The sequence below is a fragment of the Rana temporaria genome, chromosome 8 (genome assembly GCF_905171775.1).
Source record: "Rana temporaria chromosome 8, aRanTem1.1, whole genome shotgun sequence".
In the NCBI taxonomy this organism is placed as follows: Eukaryota; Metazoa; Chordata; class Amphibia; order Anura; family Ranidae; genus Rana; species Rana temporaria.
The window spans coordinates 125,740,804-125,759,157 of record NC_053496.1 but is presented as its reverse complement, the minus strand read 5'-3'; the positions used below and the strand labels follow the sequence as shown (position 1 = coordinate 125,759,157).

The window sequence follows — 18,354 nt, the reverse complement described above, 5'->3', positions numbered from 1 at the left end:
TCATACTTTTCAACTTCTTTTAGTGCTTTATAAAACTCCTGTTGGAATTTTTTTATTTGGACACTTACTGGTTCTCTAACATGCGTTCCCTGTAAAAGCAGAACACAACACTATGGAAAGTATAAGTATTGCCGCTCCTAATTGTGCGTTGCGTGCCATATAGTGAAGCACATGAAAAGCATGCTTCTTCACGGTCACTTAACGTGTTCGTTTTGCGGTTACGTGAGGCACTGCATGCATTGGTCTTTATTCTTACAGTAGAGAAGTCATTAATTATAACTTTTTGTGAATTGGGACATTTAAACTTGCTTTTTTTTTTTTTTTTTTTATTCCAATCTAAATTTAGTAGGAGTCGGTGCATTGTTTGCCGACTCCGACTCCAGGTACCCAAAATTTCCCCCTACTCCGACTCCACAGCCCTGCTAAGGCAAATAGCCATTTATCGTCCAATTACAAAGATTTCAAATAACACAAAAAAGTAGACACTTCGATGTGCAACTTAAAATTAAAGTCAACGTATCTCAATGAAGAGGGTCAATCTAATATACACACACACACACACACACACACACACACACACACACACACACACAATACATGGAGGAATTTTAAAATAACTGTAGAACTCATAACAGATGTGTACAAAAAGAAATCGGACAGAAAATGAGATAGAAGAGGAAATGCTAAAGCAAAAAATCCTCAATTAATTTGCATATTTATTAAAGTGAAAAAAATAGACTTTCATAAATACTTTATTTTAACCTCTTCCCTACCAAATGACAGCTACAGTGCGGTCGCATTATTTCCAGGAGGGCATCTATTGACATCCTCTCGTGATCACTGTGCCCTTCGGACACAGATGATCACAGATCACAGTAAAGAGCCACAGTGGCTCTTTACCATGTGATTAGCTTAACACAGTGTAAAAAGAATTTGTCGGTTAGCGGCAGTCCTCTTCTCACAATGACAGCGTGTGAAGAGAGCTAAAAACCAGCAAATCCACACAGAAGACATCAACACTGGTAATCAGTGCAGCCCCAACAGTGCCCATGAGGGATGCCTATCAGTGGCTAATCAGCACACATCAGTGAAGGAGAACAAAAATTACTTATTTACCAAATTTTATTAAAAAAAACACACACCGAAAGAAAGCTCCATTTGTCTCAAAACAATAAAAAAAAAATGTTGCAAGACCGCACAATTGTCATTCACTGAAAGCTGAAAATTGGCCTGGGTGTGTAAAAAAAATCTGCCATCAATTCTTCCTTTTGAGTGGCAATACAAAACACTGCCTATTGTTATATGTGTAAAGCTGGTAGTTGGATGTCATTTTATTGACCTGACATAGAATAGAGAGAAAATAGAGACAATACATTCATTACAAACAAGTTTTCTTACCAGATCTGCTACTTTTGCCAGGTCTATCATGGAATTTATGTCACAGCCACATTCTATGATGGTAAGGCGACGCTTTTTCCCTACACAAAAATAAAATATGTCACCAACAGTAAAACGAAAATGCTTGAACATCCATTATGACTGCTAATCCGCCAATGTGAGAGAAGAGCAGTAAGAAAGTATCTAATATAAATACAATTGACATTCTTTCCTTCACAGAAAAAAAAAAAAACACACATAGCCAAACTAACTAAAATGCCAGAGTTTTCATGAAATCTACAATCTCTTGAGAATAACAGTGACTGTGTTAGAATTAACAGACATATAAAAACATACTGATCTATAAAGTAGATTTACAATGTTAATCCACAAAGCTATCAATCTTACCAGAAACAATGGTCACAGGTCCACGAATTTCACTCAGCTTCTGCTTGGTAAAGTTTTTAATTAGACAGCGGATCAAGGTGCTTTTTCCAACTTTTGGGGGTCCAACAACTACCACAACCACAGGAGGAGGCTCCAAGGGGGTTCGGTCCACAACTGGAATGTGATGCTTCTTAGTCTTGAGATCCTGTGTCCTATAGTAGAATGGCAGACAGATTTTTTTTTTTTATTTTTACACAACAGTTTGGTTGTAGTAAAAGCTTTTAGTATCACTTGTGGACTCCGGTGGGGAGACCCCTGTGCTCATGGTCTAAGTCTGTATACTTGTTGGAGTCATTATGAAAGAGATCTTGCCTAAATTCTTACGAATATGGACCCTGTGGATACAATATGCTCATCCGTCATTGTCCATGAAGAGCTATAACTTATTATAGCAGTCCAGAATTGGGGTGTTAGCTTTGGGCATCACCGATGCTTACTCCCCTTTCCCTTATTCTACCTCTCCTGCCATCCACCTACTCTGGACATCCTTCCCTTATTTCTTATTTCCATGTTACAGATTTTGTTGTTGCTTTAGACTTGAACCTGCTTATTGTTTCGCAGCCTGAAGAGCTATTACCTGGCTCATCGACACCTACTCTAACTTATAGGCTAGAAGTCTTGTTTATTAATAAAGGGGTTGTAAAGGTAAAAGTTTTTTCACCTTAATGCATTAAGGTGAAAAAACTTCCGACAATACCAAGTTTCTTCATCAGTTTGGGCCAATATGCATTCCGCTACATATTTTTGGGAAAAAAATCCCAATAAGCGTATATTGATTGGTTTTCAAAAGGTTATAGCATCTACAAACTATGGGATATTTTTATGGAATTTTTTTTTTGATTTTTTTTTTTTACTAGTAATGGAGGTGATCAGCGACTTATAGCGGGACTGCGACATTGCAGCGTACAAACCAAGACACTAAGTGACACTATTTGGGGACAAGTAACACCAATACAGTGATCAGTGCTTAAAAAAAAAAAAAAAAAAAATATGCACTGTACTGACACTGGCAGGGAAGGGTTAACATAAGGGGTGATCAAAGGGTTAAATTTACCCACTGTGTTGGAGGCGCTTGAACTGTGGGAAGACAGAGATCCGTTTTCCTGCTTAACATAAACACAAGGGCCCGGATTCACATACATTGGCGCATATTTATGTCGGTGTAGCGGATCTAATATACGCTACGCCGACGTAGCGCAGAGAGGCAAGCACCGAATTCACAAAGCACTTGCCTCCCAAACTTCGCTGGGTTCCCTCGGCGTAAGCCGTCGTAGGTGGAAGTGGGCATGAGCCATGCAAATGATGGGCCGAGTGCCATACAAGTACTTAAAACTAAGGGCGCATGCGCCGTCCCGTGGCCGCATCCCTGTGCGCATGCTCAGAATCACGTCGGAACTACTCCCTAAGATACGACGGATCACTGCCTACGACAAGAACGTAACCTACGCCCAGCCCTATTCACATACTACGTAAACTACATAAAATACGACGGCTGTGTTCCCTGGTCCATACCTTAGCATGAGTTGCGCCTCATATATGGGGAATAACTTTACGCCGGACTTACGCAAACCGCGTATATTATGCGCCGTGCGCATGTACGTTCGTGAATCGGTGTATCTCCCTCATTTGCATATGTGCATAGAAAATCAATGGGAGCGGCAAATGCGCCCAGCGTAAATATGCGCCCACGATACGACGGCGTAGGCAAGTTACGTCGGTCGGATGAAGCCTATTTTTAGGCGTATCTCAGTTTGTGGGCACGGCGCATGGATACGACGCGCATATTTACACTTACGCGGCGTAAGTGCTTTGTGAATCCGGGCCAAGATCTCTGTCTTCCCTTGTCAGAAAACAGCAATCTGCATTGTTTACATAAGCAGACCACTGCTCTGCCGGGAATGACCGATGGGTCCGTCGGACCCGCTGATTGGCTCCCATTGTGTCCAATCACAGCGGGAGTGGGTCGCCGTTGGTGCACGCCACAGACCCAGAAGTGCAGAATTATTTCCCTTTAAGTGATTCTGCTTGTAGGAGCTACTGCCCCCCAGTATATGTATGTGGGGCGGTCGGCAAGCAGTTAAAGCGGGAGGTCCGCCCACCGCTGCTAAAATTAAAAAGTCAGCAGCAGCACATACTGCAGCTATTGACTTTTAATAATCAGACACTTACCTGTCTTGGTGTCCAGCGATGTCAGCACCGCAGCTCATGTTTCCATCAGCTGTCAGGTGCATGCTGCCTCCATTGGGAGTAAGGGAACCTGGCAGTTTGGCTTCACGCTGGGAAACCTACTGTGCATGCGTTGGGCTCTGTTCTTCTCTCCTACTGGCCCGGCGATAGGGGGAGGAGTAAAACCCAGACGTAACGTCAATACCCACAGCTGAGGCTCCTATAAGTGGGGAAAGCATACCTGTGAAAGACAGGTATGCTGTTCCCACTTCTCCCTGAAAGGTGCCAAATGTGGCATCGGAAGGGGGGGAGGGACGAGACCGTTGCTCCTCTTTAACCGCCCTGCGCACATATACTGAGTCAGGCAGCTGCTCTGAGCCAGGTCATGTACCTAGTTTATGATCTGACACTTCCAGGTCTGGGGCTCGTGCCACCTGTGACCCGCTTCTGTTGTGATTGGACAAAGCAGGAGCCAATTAGCGGCAATTACGGATGTAAACAAGGCAGATCACCTTTCTGTCAGAAGGGAAGGTAGTGATCCTGTGTTTTTTCTAAGCAGGAACACAGATCTCTGCCTTCCCACAGTACAAGCACACCCCCCACTGTTAGCAAGCACTCCCTAGGAACACATTTAACCCTTTGATTGCCCCAGATATTAACCCCTTCCCTGCCAGTGTCATTAGTACAGTGACATTGCATATTTTTAGCACTGATCACTGTATTAGTGTCACGAGTGCCCAAAATTGTCTGCCGCAATATCGCAGTCCCGCTATAAGTCGCTGATCGCCGCCATTACTAGTACAAAAAATAAATAAATAAATCCCATAGTTCGTAGACAATATCACTTATGCGCAAACCAATCAATATACGCTTACTGGGATTTTTTTTTTTTACCAAAAACCTGTAGCAGAATACATATTGGCCTAAATTGATGAAGAAATTTGATTTTTTTTTTTTTTTAATTGGATTTGTTTTATAGCAGAAAGTAAAAAATATTGTCTTTTGTTTTCAAAATGGACGGCTTTTTTTTTTGTTTGTTTAAAGCGCAAAAAAAATAAAAACCGAAGAGGTGATCAGATAAAGAAAACTATTTGTGGGGGAAAAAAAGGGGACAAATAATTTAATTTGGTTACAGTGTTGCATGACCGCGCAATTGCCAGTTAAATTAAGGCAGTGCCTTATCGCATAAATAATGGCATGAACACGAAAAGGGGTAAACATTCCAGAGCTGAAGTGGTTAACGTATATTTAGAGGCCACGAATATTGTGTAATATTAGCTCACCTGTGGAAGTTCCTTGCCATGCGCACAGCAGATTGGACTGCAAAGGCTTTCGGGTTCCTTTTTCTGGCATCTTCTTCTGCACCGACTCCCGCTTCTGCCTGCTGACGATTCTTCTTCTTGTTTGCTTTTGTGCCGCTGTTTTTCTTGCGGTGTTTCTTTTGGTCTTTTTCCTCCATGTTCAGAAGTGTTTAGAAGTCTATGCCTAAAGAACAAAATGAAGATTCATAACCAACTTTAGTGTATGCTGCTCCAAAATATTTTCAGGACGTGGCACTGCACTATTCTAGACACCCACAGTCCATCCTGTGGTTGGTGATCTAACAATTCTAACTTTAGTGTATGGACACGGCAACATTCCAGGGTGGACAAATGGAGGTAGATTTCACAGCTGATAACTTCAATACACTTTCTCCTACGTGAAACGTTCCATTTACAACAAATGCCAATACCTAGGGCTCATGCACATGGCCACTCACTGTCCAGATCAGCACATTTCTTTGACCGCTATACCCAGGTGTTTCCGATCAGCCATACACAGGAAGCCTGAACATATCAATGACCGGCTGTGGCTGTCTGCATGTAATAGAAGATGGACCTGTGGTCAGGGAGGGCTGTGTGCCCCTGGACCCAAACCGTTTGTCAGCTGTGTGCATAAACCCTTAGTGCTCATTCATATGAGCTTTGATCTCTAAAGAGCGATCCACATTTGAATTACTCTTCAGACAGCATTTGACAGGTAGTGAGGAGGTATTGTATCGCTTTCTCACACCTGCTTTAACCCCTTGTTCCCAGCATATAGATTACATGCAGCTGCAGGGCGCTTGCAGAGTGGCCCCTTTCACTTAAATGAGTCACGTTTGGTGAGTGCTATGCCCGATGACAGCAGGAGGGGGGGTATAATTTAAGGTGACCAGATTTTTAAAATGAAATCCGGGGACATATTTTTTCTTTACTAGTAATAGCAACAATCAGCGACTCTCTGCCCGTCGCCGCCCGACTCACAGCCTCTCAAGTCTTACTCTTCGGGCCCCGGCTACTACTGGATGGGGAGCAGAGGAAGATCACTTCGCCAGGGAAGGCAAGGAGATAGGCAGGTGGCTGGCCAGGATTTGAGCCAAGGCAGAAGAACATGCGAGTGAAGCTGAATGGGCATGCGCCCAAAACTGAAGAAATATTCCCTCCACTCCGACCAGCACATGATCATCAGAAAGGGGCACAGATAATGGGGAAAATACAACCCCCCTATGCTAGTAGGCACGGCGGAGCGGGGGTGTGTAATTCTATTTTTTTTATTTTAATTCTGCACTGTCTTTGAAATTGCCCCTGCCCCCTATTAAATCCAATCTGGGGACAAAACCAGGGACAGACTTGGTCTGGGGACAGTGTCCTCAATCAGGGGACTGTCCCCTGAAACTGGGGATGTCTGGTCACCCTAGTATAATTCTTCTGTGGGCTTGAAGAAAAGCCATGCAGCAGGGGAAAGTGCACACCCCCCACCGCTGCCTCTACAGCTAAAGAAGGTAGCAGTTGGGGGGGGGGGGGGTGGTAAAAAATAAAAGTGTGACATCCGCTAGTGTGACGGAGATCATAGACAGCGGTCACTGTAACAGGTGACTGAAATGGAAGAGTCTCCTCTAGTGATCATTGGACCTTTCCTCTGACTCTCAGTCCAGGTAATAGGGATCACCAGTCCATAGGGGGGGGGGACTCTAGAGAACACACTGCAATGACAACTTGTCTGGCCATGATAGATGTGGATTTACAGCGACATGCTGTACAATGCAGAGATCTAATGGCACAGCCAGTCTCCAGAGATCAGTCCTGTCCCTGAACATGCCTGCTCCCAGCTCTGTGACAATGGTGGCAGCTGACTCGACCACCTCATATATCATGGAGATGTGCACCCAGTACCGCTCCCCACAGTTATCACCTGATAATATTACCGCACGGAATATCCCTCACTCACCAGACCCAGCCGCTATACTTCGCACCAGATTACAGCAACCACATGGGTGCCACTTCCGCCGGAAGTGTCCGCTGATAATGTGCTCCGTGGCAGAACAACTGTGGGTGGGAACCAATTGACAGAGAATTGTTTCCTAGGTGTAGAAGTTATGTTGTAGCAGCAAGATCGGAATCCCATGAAAGAAGGTAGCCTTTGCTGCTAATGCGCATGCGCCGGTTTACTTCAAAAACACACCGCACGCAAAGCAAAGCACTGCCGAGTCGGTAAATTTTGTTAGGAAGCCACGTGCAGGCGGAAGGAGTTGGTGTATTGGATAGGTAGCCACGTGCAGCAGAAAGACGTTCTTATGACCGCGCTCGACTACCACAGAGGCGCCATCTGGATGACAGCGGAGACACAGGCTGATTGTGAGGAGGGGACAGCAACAAGCTGTATCGGCTACACACGGGTTAGCTGGATGTCACAGGGGGTCACACGATGGTAGGCACAGGGGGGCACACAGTGGGTGTCACAGGAGCAGGGGCGGACTGACAGCTCATGGGGCCCCCGGGCAAAAGGAGATCATGGGGCCCCCTGTGTCTCTGCCCATGTGTCCCTGCTCACGTTCAAGCTGCATCCACACAAATCCTACCTACATATTGCACTGCCCATATTGCATGCATTCAAAGAATTTCTGGATGCTATGTTCCAAATAAATGTTTATTATAGGAATTAAATAAAAATAAAATGTACATTAAAGTGCAACAATGGTACATTTTCGAAATTAAGGTTTTCATAAATTAGCACAATATTCCCGCATAGCTTTCCAATCGGCTCTTCATTGGTTAGATTGATAGCAGCGCAGCCATTGGCTCTCACTGCTGTCAATCAAATTAATGTTGTTGCACGCCAGGGGGTGGGGCTGAGTCATACACTTATCGGGTATGGCCGCCAAGTGTATCACACAGGAGTGCGCCTGCAAGGTAACCCACTCGGGAGAGAGCTTCCCAGAGGGGGTTAGCTCTTGCGGGGAGGAACCGTGAGAGCCTCCGTGGGACCCCAGAAAATGACGATCGGGGCCACTTTGTGCAAAACAAACTGCACAGTGGAGGTAAGTATGACATGTTTGTTATTAAAAAAAAAAAAAAACTGAACCCATACAACCCCTTTAACTATGAATTATGGCCCTAGAATTGCTCTCACTCTGATGTTCTGGTGGATACTATACATGTATCCATTATTGTTTACATACATATGCTCATCCTACATAACCCTTTTTATATAGAGTGTGTGAAGGGATTATGGGTGTGTTTTACATTTTTTTTAAATAATTGTATTTACTTTAAATCATTTTCACTGACTACCAATGTAAAGAACATTCTTCCCACTGATCACCAATGTAAGGAACATTCTTCCCACTGATCACCAATGTAAGGGACATTCTTCTCACTGATCACCAATGTAAGGAGCATTCTTCTCACTGATCACCAATGTAAGGGACATTCTTCCCACTGATCACCAATGTAAGGAACATTCTTCCCACTCATCACCAATGTAAGGGACATTCTTCCCACTGATCACCAATGTAAAGAACATTCTTCCCACTGATCACCAATGTAAGGAACATTCTTCCCACTGATCACCAATGTAAGGGACATTCTTCCCACTGATCACCAATGTAAGGGACATTCTTCCCACTGATCACCAATGTAAGGAACATTCTTCCCACTCATCACCAATGTAAGGGACATTCTTCCCACTGATCACCAATGTAAGGAACATTCTTCTCACTGATCACCAATGTAAGGAACATTCTTCCCACTGATCACCAATGTAAAGAACATTCTTCCCACTGATCACCAATGTAAAGAACATTCTTCCCACTGATCACCAATGTAAGGAACATTCTTCCCACTGATCACCAATGTAAGGAGCATTCTTCTCACTGATCACCAATGTAAGGAACATTCTTCTCACTGATCACCAATGTAAGGGACATTCTTCTCACTGATCACCAACGTAAGGAACATTCTTCCCACTGATCACCAATGTAAGGAACATTCTTCCCACTGATCACCAATGTAAGGGACATTCTTCTCACTGATCACCAACATAAGGGACATTCTTCCCACTGATCACCAATGTAAGGGACATTCTTCTCACTGATCACCAATGTAAGGGACATTCTTCCCACTGATCACCAATGTAAGGAACATTCTTCTCACTGATCACCAATGTAAGGAACATTCTTCCCACTCATCACCAATGTAAGGGACATTCTTCTCACTGATCACCAATGTAAGGAATATATATAGGGAATAACACTCACTTAGGCTGGATTCACACCTACAGTATGCATTTTTAGTGCTTTTTGCATTTTGCACTACAGAACGTGTTCCATAGGAAACCATGTTAAATGGACTGTTGTGCAAATCTACAGAATGCAAAAAGCACAAAAAATGCCATAGATGTGAATCAGGCCTTAGTCCAGGTTCACACTGACAGCGGGAATGAAATTGTGTGAGACAGTTCAGCTAAACTCGCACGATTTCATACCCGCATGTCAGTGTGAATTTGGCGGGTGATTTCAGAGACGTCTGTGCGGATTCCATACACAGATGTCTATGGAAATTGCACCAAGAAGTCGCCAAAGGTTATACAGAAACTACTTTTGGGAATCGGTGCTGCGCCAGAAATGGGGCATCGCACCGATTCGGGTAGTGCTATTACCATGCGATTTGACATGTCAAATCGCATGGTATATTGCTTCAATGTAAATCAGGTCTAAGTGCTATTCCCTATATATAACACTGATATCTATACACTGAGTGGCATTCAGTGTACCAGATATCAGTGTGCAGGGGCGGACTGACCATTCGGTCAGTTGGGCACTGCCTGAGGGCCCCGTGGTGGGAGGGCCCGGGCCGGCTCAGTCCGTAACCTGGAGGTGCCCGGAGCAGTGGCAGCTTATCATACACAATAAAAAAAAAAAACGAGTCTGTACCCCCGAGAAAGCAGTGTCTTGAACCATTAAATCCTGCTAGCTAGGATGATGTGGCTGTTGTATGAGAGGCTCGGGAGGGATGAGCTGGCCAGGATGGATGGCTCATCATGTGCACTAGTGAATAGCACCTGACCTGCTACCTGGTAAATAAGCACAGACACAGCACAGGGAAAGAAGGTAAAGTAACAATCAGCATGGCTCTTATACCACAGATGAGACACAGACAGTGCTTTCATTATGACACTGACCTGCTTCTGCACAGGCAGGTCTGTGTGGATGCCATGCCTGTGCAATTCACATTTCACTCTGCCTCCGAGTCCAACAGCTCCTTTACAGACAGTCCTCCGCGGCAGTGACTTACGGCCCCGCCCCCTCAGCTGAATTCCACAGGGGGGAGAGGTGGCCGGAGCGCCTGTCACTGTAAATCCCCGCACGGCTCCATCCATCTCCAACTCACACCTCACGAGCCTCTCATACAACAGCGCAGCCACATCAACCTAGCTAGAGGGATCCAAGGCACTGCTTTCTCTGGGTTTTTTTCATTGTGTAGAAGCTGACGCTGCTGCAGGCACCTCCATGGGCGGACTGAGCCAGCCCGGGCCCCCCCCACCACGGGCCCTCGGGCAGTGCCCGACGGACCGAATGGTCAGTCCGCCCCTGCACAGGAGCAATATGATGCTGGGCACACGATGGATGTCACAGGAGCAATATGATGCTGGGCACACGATGGATGTCACAGGAGCAATATGATGCTGGGCACAGGCTGGCTGCATGGCACAGGGGGGCACGTGATTGATGTCAAAAGGAGCAAGGTGATGCTGGACATAGGCTATCTGCATGGCACAGGTAGCGTTGCCACCTTTTCTTTAAGCCAAACTCAAACACTTTAGCGACGAGCAACATTTTATTTATTTTTTTTGTAGTATAAACTATACATTAAAGCGGGGGTCCCCCCCCCCCCAAAAAAATTTTTTTTAACATTACATTCAGCCGAGTTGTCCTAATGACAATCGGCAGGTTTTTTTTTTTCGTATTTTCACCGCCGCTTCCGGGTATGTCTTCTCCGGGACTGGGCGTTCCTATCTGATTGACAGGCTTCCGACCATCGCATACAGCGCATCGCGAGTTGCCGAACATCGGTGCGGCTCTATACGGCGCCTGCGCACCGACGTTCGGCAACTCGTGGTGCGTAGTATGCGACGGTCGGAATGCCCAGTCCCGCAAAAGACATACCCGGAAGCGGCGGTGAAATACGGTATGTATGGGGGGAAAAAAACAGCCGATTGTCATTAGGACAATTCGGCTGAATGTAATGTTAAAAATAGATTTTTTGGGTGAACCTCCACTTTAAAGCGGGGGTTCACCCTAAAACTACTTTCTAGTATTACAATGTCCTGACACATTACAATACAATTCTGCCTATTTTTTTTTTTTTTATGCTGTACATACCTCGGTACAGCTAGTTCACCCGCGGCTTCCGGGCTGCGAATCCCACGGGAGTGGGCGTTCCTAACTTGCTGGTGATTGACGTGATGACCAAAAACAAGCTCCCCCGTTGCATAAGCTGCGTCACGATTGCCGAAAGGAGCCGAACGGCGAGTCGGCGCTATACTGCGCCTGCGCACCGCCGTTCGTCTCCTTTCGGCAATCGTGACGCAGCTTGCGCGATGGGGGGAGCTCGTTTTTGGTCATCACGTCAATCACCAGCAAGTTAGGAACGCCCACTCCCGCGGGATTCGGAAGCCGCCGGTGAACTAGCTGTACCGAGGTATGTACAGCATAAAAAATAAAAAAAATGGGCATGATTGTATTGTAATCTGTCGGGACATTGTAATACTAGAAAGTAGTTTTAGGGTGAACCCCCGCTTTAAGGTGACCAGATTTTTAAAATGAAATCTGGTCACCTTATGGGACATATTTTTTCTTTACCAGTAATGGCAACAATCAGCGACTCTTTGCCCATCGCCGCCCGCCTCACAGCCTCTCAAGTCTTACTCTTCAGGCCCTGGCTACTACTGGATGGGGAGCGGAGGAAGATCACTCCGCCAGGGAAGGCAAGGAGATAGGCAGGTGGCTGGCCAGGATTTGAGCCAAGGCAGAAGAACATGCGAGCAGAGCTGAATGGGCATGCGCCCCGAAACTGAAGAAATATTCCCTCCGCTTCGACCAGCACATGATCATCAGAAAGAGGCACAGATAATGGGAAAAATACAACCCCCTATGCTAGTAGGCACGGTGGAGCGGGGGGGTGTAATTCTAATTTTTTATTTTAATTCTGCACTGATTGTCTTTGAAATTGCCCCTGCCCCCTATTAAATCCAATCTGGGGACAAAACCGGGGACAGTGTCCTCAATCAGGGGACTGTCCCCTGAAACTGGGGATGTCTGGTCACCCTACTATACATATATTTTTTGATGAAATAAACACTATTTGTGCATTGAAAGACTACCTGAGGACCTCCAAACTACCCACATTTGTAGAGGAGACTCTCGGCTACATGTCTACCAAAGGTGGGGTCACTGGCACCTAAGGCTGGCCGGTACCTTGCCTCCAAAGATGGACCGTTTAACATGGGAGTCTATGGGGAAACAGGGTTAGCTTGAGACGTGATATCTCCACGGCTATTGGACCCTTGGACCCCAAACTTGGCTTGGTCTGTTCAGGACATATGGGGCTACAATGTGGCGAAGAAAGTAAGTCGCTATCAGTTATGGTTCGGGAGAACTGGCCATCCAAAATTTGGTGTTTTGGGACTTCTGCCTGAAATTGGTGTAAATTGGTTTTTGGGCTATAACTTTTGAACGGAAGGTGCTAGAGCCTTCAAACTTGGGGAGCATCTTCCTGAATAGCAACCGGAGCATATAATTTTTTTATGTTTTTTGGACTTTTTACCAGGAATTTACCGATTTACCGGTCACACTAGGTACCCTCTGGCCTTTGGTGCTAGGACCTCCAAACTACCCACATTTGTAGAGGAGACTCTCGGCTACATGTCTACCAAAGGTGGGGTCACTGGCACCTAAGGCTGGCCGGTACCTTGCCTCCAAAGATGGACCGTTTAACATGGGAGTCTATGGGGAAACAGGGTTAGCTTGAGACGCGATATCTCCACGGCTATTGGACCCTTGGACCCCAAACTTGGCTTGGTCTGTTCAGGACATATGGGGCTACAATGTGGCGAAGAAAGTAAGTCGCTATCAGTTATGGTTCGGGAGAACTGGCCATCCAAAATTTGGTGTTTTGGGACTTCTGCCTGAAATTGGTGTAAATTGGTTTTTGGGCTATAACTTTTGAACGGAAGGTGCTAGAGCCTTCAAACTTGGGGAGCATCTTCCTGAATAGCAACCGGAGCATATAATTTTTTTATGTTTTTTGGACTTTTTACCAGGAATTTACCGATTTACCGGTCACACTAGGTACCCTCTGGCCTTTGGTGCTAGGACCTCCAAACTACCCACATTTGTAGAGGAGACTCTCGGCTACATGTCTACCAAAGGTGGGGTCACTGGCACCTAAGGCTGGCCGGTACCTTGCCTCCAAAGATGGACCGTTTAACATGGGAGTCTATGGGGAAACAGGGTTAGCTTGAGACGCGATATCTCCACGGCTATTGGACCCTTGGACCCCAAACTTGGCTTGGTCTGTTCAGGACATATGGGGCTACAATGTGGCGAAGAAAGTAAGTCGCTATCAGTTATGGTTCGGGAGAACTGGCCATCCAAAATTTGGTGTTTTGGGACTTCTGCCTGAAATTGGTGTAAATTGGTTTTTGGGCTATAACTTTTGAACGGAAGGTGCTAGAGCCTTCAAACTTGGGGAGCATCTTCCTGAATAGCAACCGGAGCATATAATTTTTTTATGTTTTTTGGACTTTTTACCAGGAATTTACCGATTTACCGGTCACACTAGGTACCCTCTGGCCTTTGGTGCTAGGACCTCCAAACTACCCACATTTGTAGAGGAGACTCTCGGCTACATGTCTACCAAAGGTGGGGTCACTGGCACCTAAGGCTGGCCGGTACCTTGCCTCCAAAGATGGACCGTTTAACATGGGAGTCTATGGGGAAACAGGGTTAGCTTGAGACGCGATATCTCCACGGCTATTGGACCCTTGGACCCCAAACTTGGCTTGGTCTGTTCAGGACATATGGGGCTACAATGTGGCGAAGAAAGTAAGTCGCTATCAGTTATGGTTCGGGAGAACTGGCCATCCAAAATTTGGTGTTTTGGGACTTCTGCCTGAAATTGGTGTAAATTGGTTTTTGGGCTATAACTTTTGAACGAAAGGTGCTAGAGCCTTCAAACTTGGGGAGCATCTTCCTGAATAGCAACCGGAGCATATAATTTTTTTATGTTTTTTGGACTTTTTACCAGGAATTTACCGATTTACCGGTCACACTAGGTACCCTCTGGCCTTTGGTGCTAGGACCTCCAAACTACCCACATTTGTAGAGGAGACTCTCGGCTACATGTCTACCAAAGGTGGGGTCACTGGCACCTAAGGCTGGCCGGTACCTTGCCTCCAAAGATGGACCGTTTAACATGGGAGTCTATGGGGAAACAGGGTTAGCTTGAGACGCGATATCTCCACGGCTATTGGACCCTTGGACCCCAAACTTGGCTTGGTCTGTTCAGGACATATGGGGCTACAATGTGGCGAAGAAAGTAAGTCGCTATCGGATATGGTTCGGGAGAACTGGCCATCCAAAATTTGGTGTTTTGGGACTTCTGCCTGAAATTGGTGTAAATTGGTTTTTGGGCTATAACTTTTGAACGGAAGGTGCTAGAGCCTTCAAACTTGGGGAGCATCTTCCTGAATAGCAACCGGAGCATATAATTTTTTTATGTTTTTTGGACTTTTTACCAGGAATTTACCGATTTACCGGTCACACTAGGTACCCTCTGGCCTTTGGTGCTAGGACCTCCAAACTACCCACATTTGTAGAGGAGACTCTCGGCTACATGTCTACCAAAGGTGGGGTCACTGGCACCTAAGGCTGGCCGGTACCTTGCCTCCAAAGATGGACCGTTTAACATGGGAGTCTATGGGGAAACAGGGTTAGCTTGAGACGCGATATCTCCACGGCTATTGGACCCTTGGACCCCAAACTTGGCTTGGTCTGTTCAGGACATATGGGGCTACAATGTGGCGAAGAAAGTAAGTCGCTATCAGTTATGGTTCGGGAGAACTGGCCATCCAAAATTTGGTGTTTTGGGACTTCTGCCTGAAATTGGTGTAAATTGGTTTTTGGGCTATAACTTTTGAACGGAAGGTGCTAGAGCCTTCAAACTTGGGGAGCATCTTCCTGAATAGCAACCGGAGCATATAATTTTTTTATGTTTTTTGGACTTTTTACCAGGAATTTACCGATTTACCGGTCACACTAGGTACCCTCTGGCCTTTGGTGCTAGGACCTCCAAACTACCCACATTTGTAGAGGAGACTCTCGGCTACATGTCTACCAAAGGTGGGGTCACTGGCACCTAAGGCTGGCCGGTACCTTGCCTCCAAAGATGGACCGTTTAACATGGGAGTCTATGGGGAAACAGGGTTAGCTTGAGACGCGATATCTCCACGGCTATTGGACCCTTGGACCCCAAACTTGGCTTGGTCTGTTCAGGACATATGGGGCTACAATGTGGCGAAGAAAGTAAGTCGCTATCAGTTATGGTTCGGGAGAACTGGCCATCCAAAATTTGGTGTTTTGGGACTTCTGCCTGAAATTGGTGTAAATTGGTTTTTGGGCTATAACTTTTGAACGGAAGGTGCTAGAGCCTTCAAACTTGGGGAGCATCTTCCTGAATAGCAACCGGAGCATATAATTTTTTTATGTTTTTTGGACTTTTTACCAGGAATTTACCGATTTACCGGTCACACTAGGTACCCTCTGGCCTTTGGTGCTAGGACCTCCAAACTACCCACATTTGTAGAGGAGACTCTCGGCTACATGTCTACCAAAGGTGGGGTCACTGGCACCTAAGGCTGGCCGGTACCTTGCCTCCAAAGATGGACCGTTTAACATGGGAGTCTATGGGGAAACAGGGTTAGCTTGAGACGCGATATCTCCACGGCTATTGGACCCTTGGACCCCAAACTTGGCTTGGTCTGTTCAGGACATATGGGGCTACAATGTGGCGAAGAAAGTAAGTCGCTATCAGTTATGGTTCGGGAGAACTGGCCATCCAAAATTTGGTGTTTTGGGACTTCTGCCTGAAATTGGTGTAAATTGGTTTTTGGGCTATAACTTTTGAACGGAAGGTGCTAGAGCCTTCAAACTTGGGGAGCATCTTCCTGAATAGCAACCGGAGCATATAATTTTTTTATGTTTTTTGGACTTTTTACCAGGATTTTACCGATTTACCGGTCACACTAGGTACCCTCTGGCCTTTGGTGCTAGGACCTCCAAACTACCCACATTTGTAGAGGAGACTCTCGGCTACATGTCTACCAAAGGTGGGGTCACTGGCACCTAAGGCTGGCCGGTACCTTGCCTCCAAAGATGGACCGTTTAACATGGGAGTCTATGGGGAAACAGGGTTAGCTTGAGACGCGATATCTCCACGGCTATTGGACCCTTGGACCCCAAACTTGGCTTGGTCTGTTCAGGACATATGGGGCTACAATGTGGCGAAGAAAGTAAGTCGCTATCAGTTATGGTTCGGGAGAACTGGCCATCCAAAATTTGGTGTTTTGGGACTTCTGCCTGAAATTGGTGTAAATTGGTTTTTGGGCTATAACTTTTGAACGGAAGGTGCTAGAGCCTTCAAACTTGGGGAGCATCTTCCTGAATAGCAACCGGAGCATATAATTTTTTTATGTTTTTTGGACTTTTTACCAGGAATTTACCGATTTACCGGTCACACTAGGTACCCTCTGGCCTTTGGTGCTAGGACCTCCAAACTACCCACATTTGTAGAGGAGACTCTCGGCTACATGTCTACCAAAGGTGGGGTCACTGGCACCTAAGGCTGGCCGGTACCTTGCCTCCAAAGATGGACCGTTTAACATGGGAGTCTATGGGGAAACAGGGTTAGCTTGAGACGCGATATCTCCACGGCTATTGGACCCTTGGACCCCAAACTTGGCTTGGTCTGTTCAGGACATATGGGGCTACAATGTGGCGAAGAAAGTAAGTCGCTATCAGTTATGGTTCGGGAGAACTGGCCATCCAAAATTTGGTGTTTTGGGACTTCTGCCTGAAATTGGTGTAAATTGGTTTTTGGGCTATAACTTTTGAACGGAAGGTGCTAGAGCCTTCAAACTTGGGGAGCATCTTCCTGAATAGCAACCGGAGCATATAATTTTTTTATGTTTTTTGGACTTTTTACCAGGAATTTACCGATTTACCGGTCACACTAGGTACCCTCTGGCCTTTGGTGCTAGGACCTCCAAACTACCCACATTTGTAGAGGAGACTCTCGGCTACATGTCTACCAAAGGTGGGGTCACTGGCACCTAAGGCTGGCCGGTACCTTGCCTCCAAAGATGGACCGTTTAACATGGGAGTCTATGGGGAAACAGGGTTAGCTTGAGACGCGATATCTCCACGGCTATTGGACCCTTGGACCCCAAACTTGGCTTGGTCTGTTCAGGACATATGGGGCTACAATGTGGCGAAGAAAGTAAGTCGCTATCAGTTATGGTTCGGGAGAACTGGCCATCCAAAATTTGGTGTTTTGGGACTTCTGCCTGAAATTGGTGTAAATTGGTTTTTGGGCTATAACTTTTGAACGGAAGGTGCTAGAGCCTTCAAACTTGGGGAGCATCTTCCTGAATAGCAACCGGAGCATATAATTTTTTTATGTTTTTTGGACTTTTTACCAGGATTTTACCGATTTACCGGTCACACTAGGTACCCTCTGGCCTTTGGTGCTAGGACCTCCAAACTACCCACATTTGTAGAGGAGACTCTCGGCTACATGTCTACCAAAGGTGGGGTCACTGGCACCTAAGGCTGGCCGGTACCTTGCCTCCAAAGATGGACCGTTTAACATGGGAGTCTATGGGGAAACAGGGTTAGCTTGAGACGCGATATCTCCACGGCTATTGGACCCTTGGACCCCAAACTTGGCTTGGTCTGTTCAGGACATATGGGGCTACAATGTGGCGAAGAAAGTAAGTCGCTATCAG

The 18,354-nt window shown here is 46.1% G+C and overlaps 1 protein-coding gene across 2 annotated transcripts in view; it reads right to left on the bottom strand.

Annotated features, from left to right (window-relative positions):
• Positions 1 to 7,356, bottom strand: part of BMS1 (BMS1 ribosome biogenesis factor) — a 47,853-nt gene extending 40,497 nt beyond the window's left edge. Inside the window, exons 1-4 of one of the 2 annotated variants that reach the window (XM_040320674.1) lie at positions 7,204 to 7,356; positions 5,274 to 5,475; positions 1,786 to 1,976; positions 1,399 to 1,478 (exon numbers count right to left, since the gene is read on the bottom strand). In XM_040320674.1, coding sequence (XP_040176608.1) covers positions 1,399 to 1,478; positions 1,786 to 1,976; positions 5,274 to 5,449 — 447 coding nt within the window. In that variant the 5' untranslated portion in view covers positions 5,450 to 5,475; positions 7,204 to 7,356. The remainder of the gene's footprint in view (positions 1 to 1,398; positions 1,479 to 1,785; positions 1,977 to 5,273; positions 5,476 to 7,203) is intronic. The other variant, XM_040320672.1, reaches the window with a different exon arrangement.
• Between the last annotated feature and the right edge of the window lie 10,998 nt (positions 7,357 to 18,354).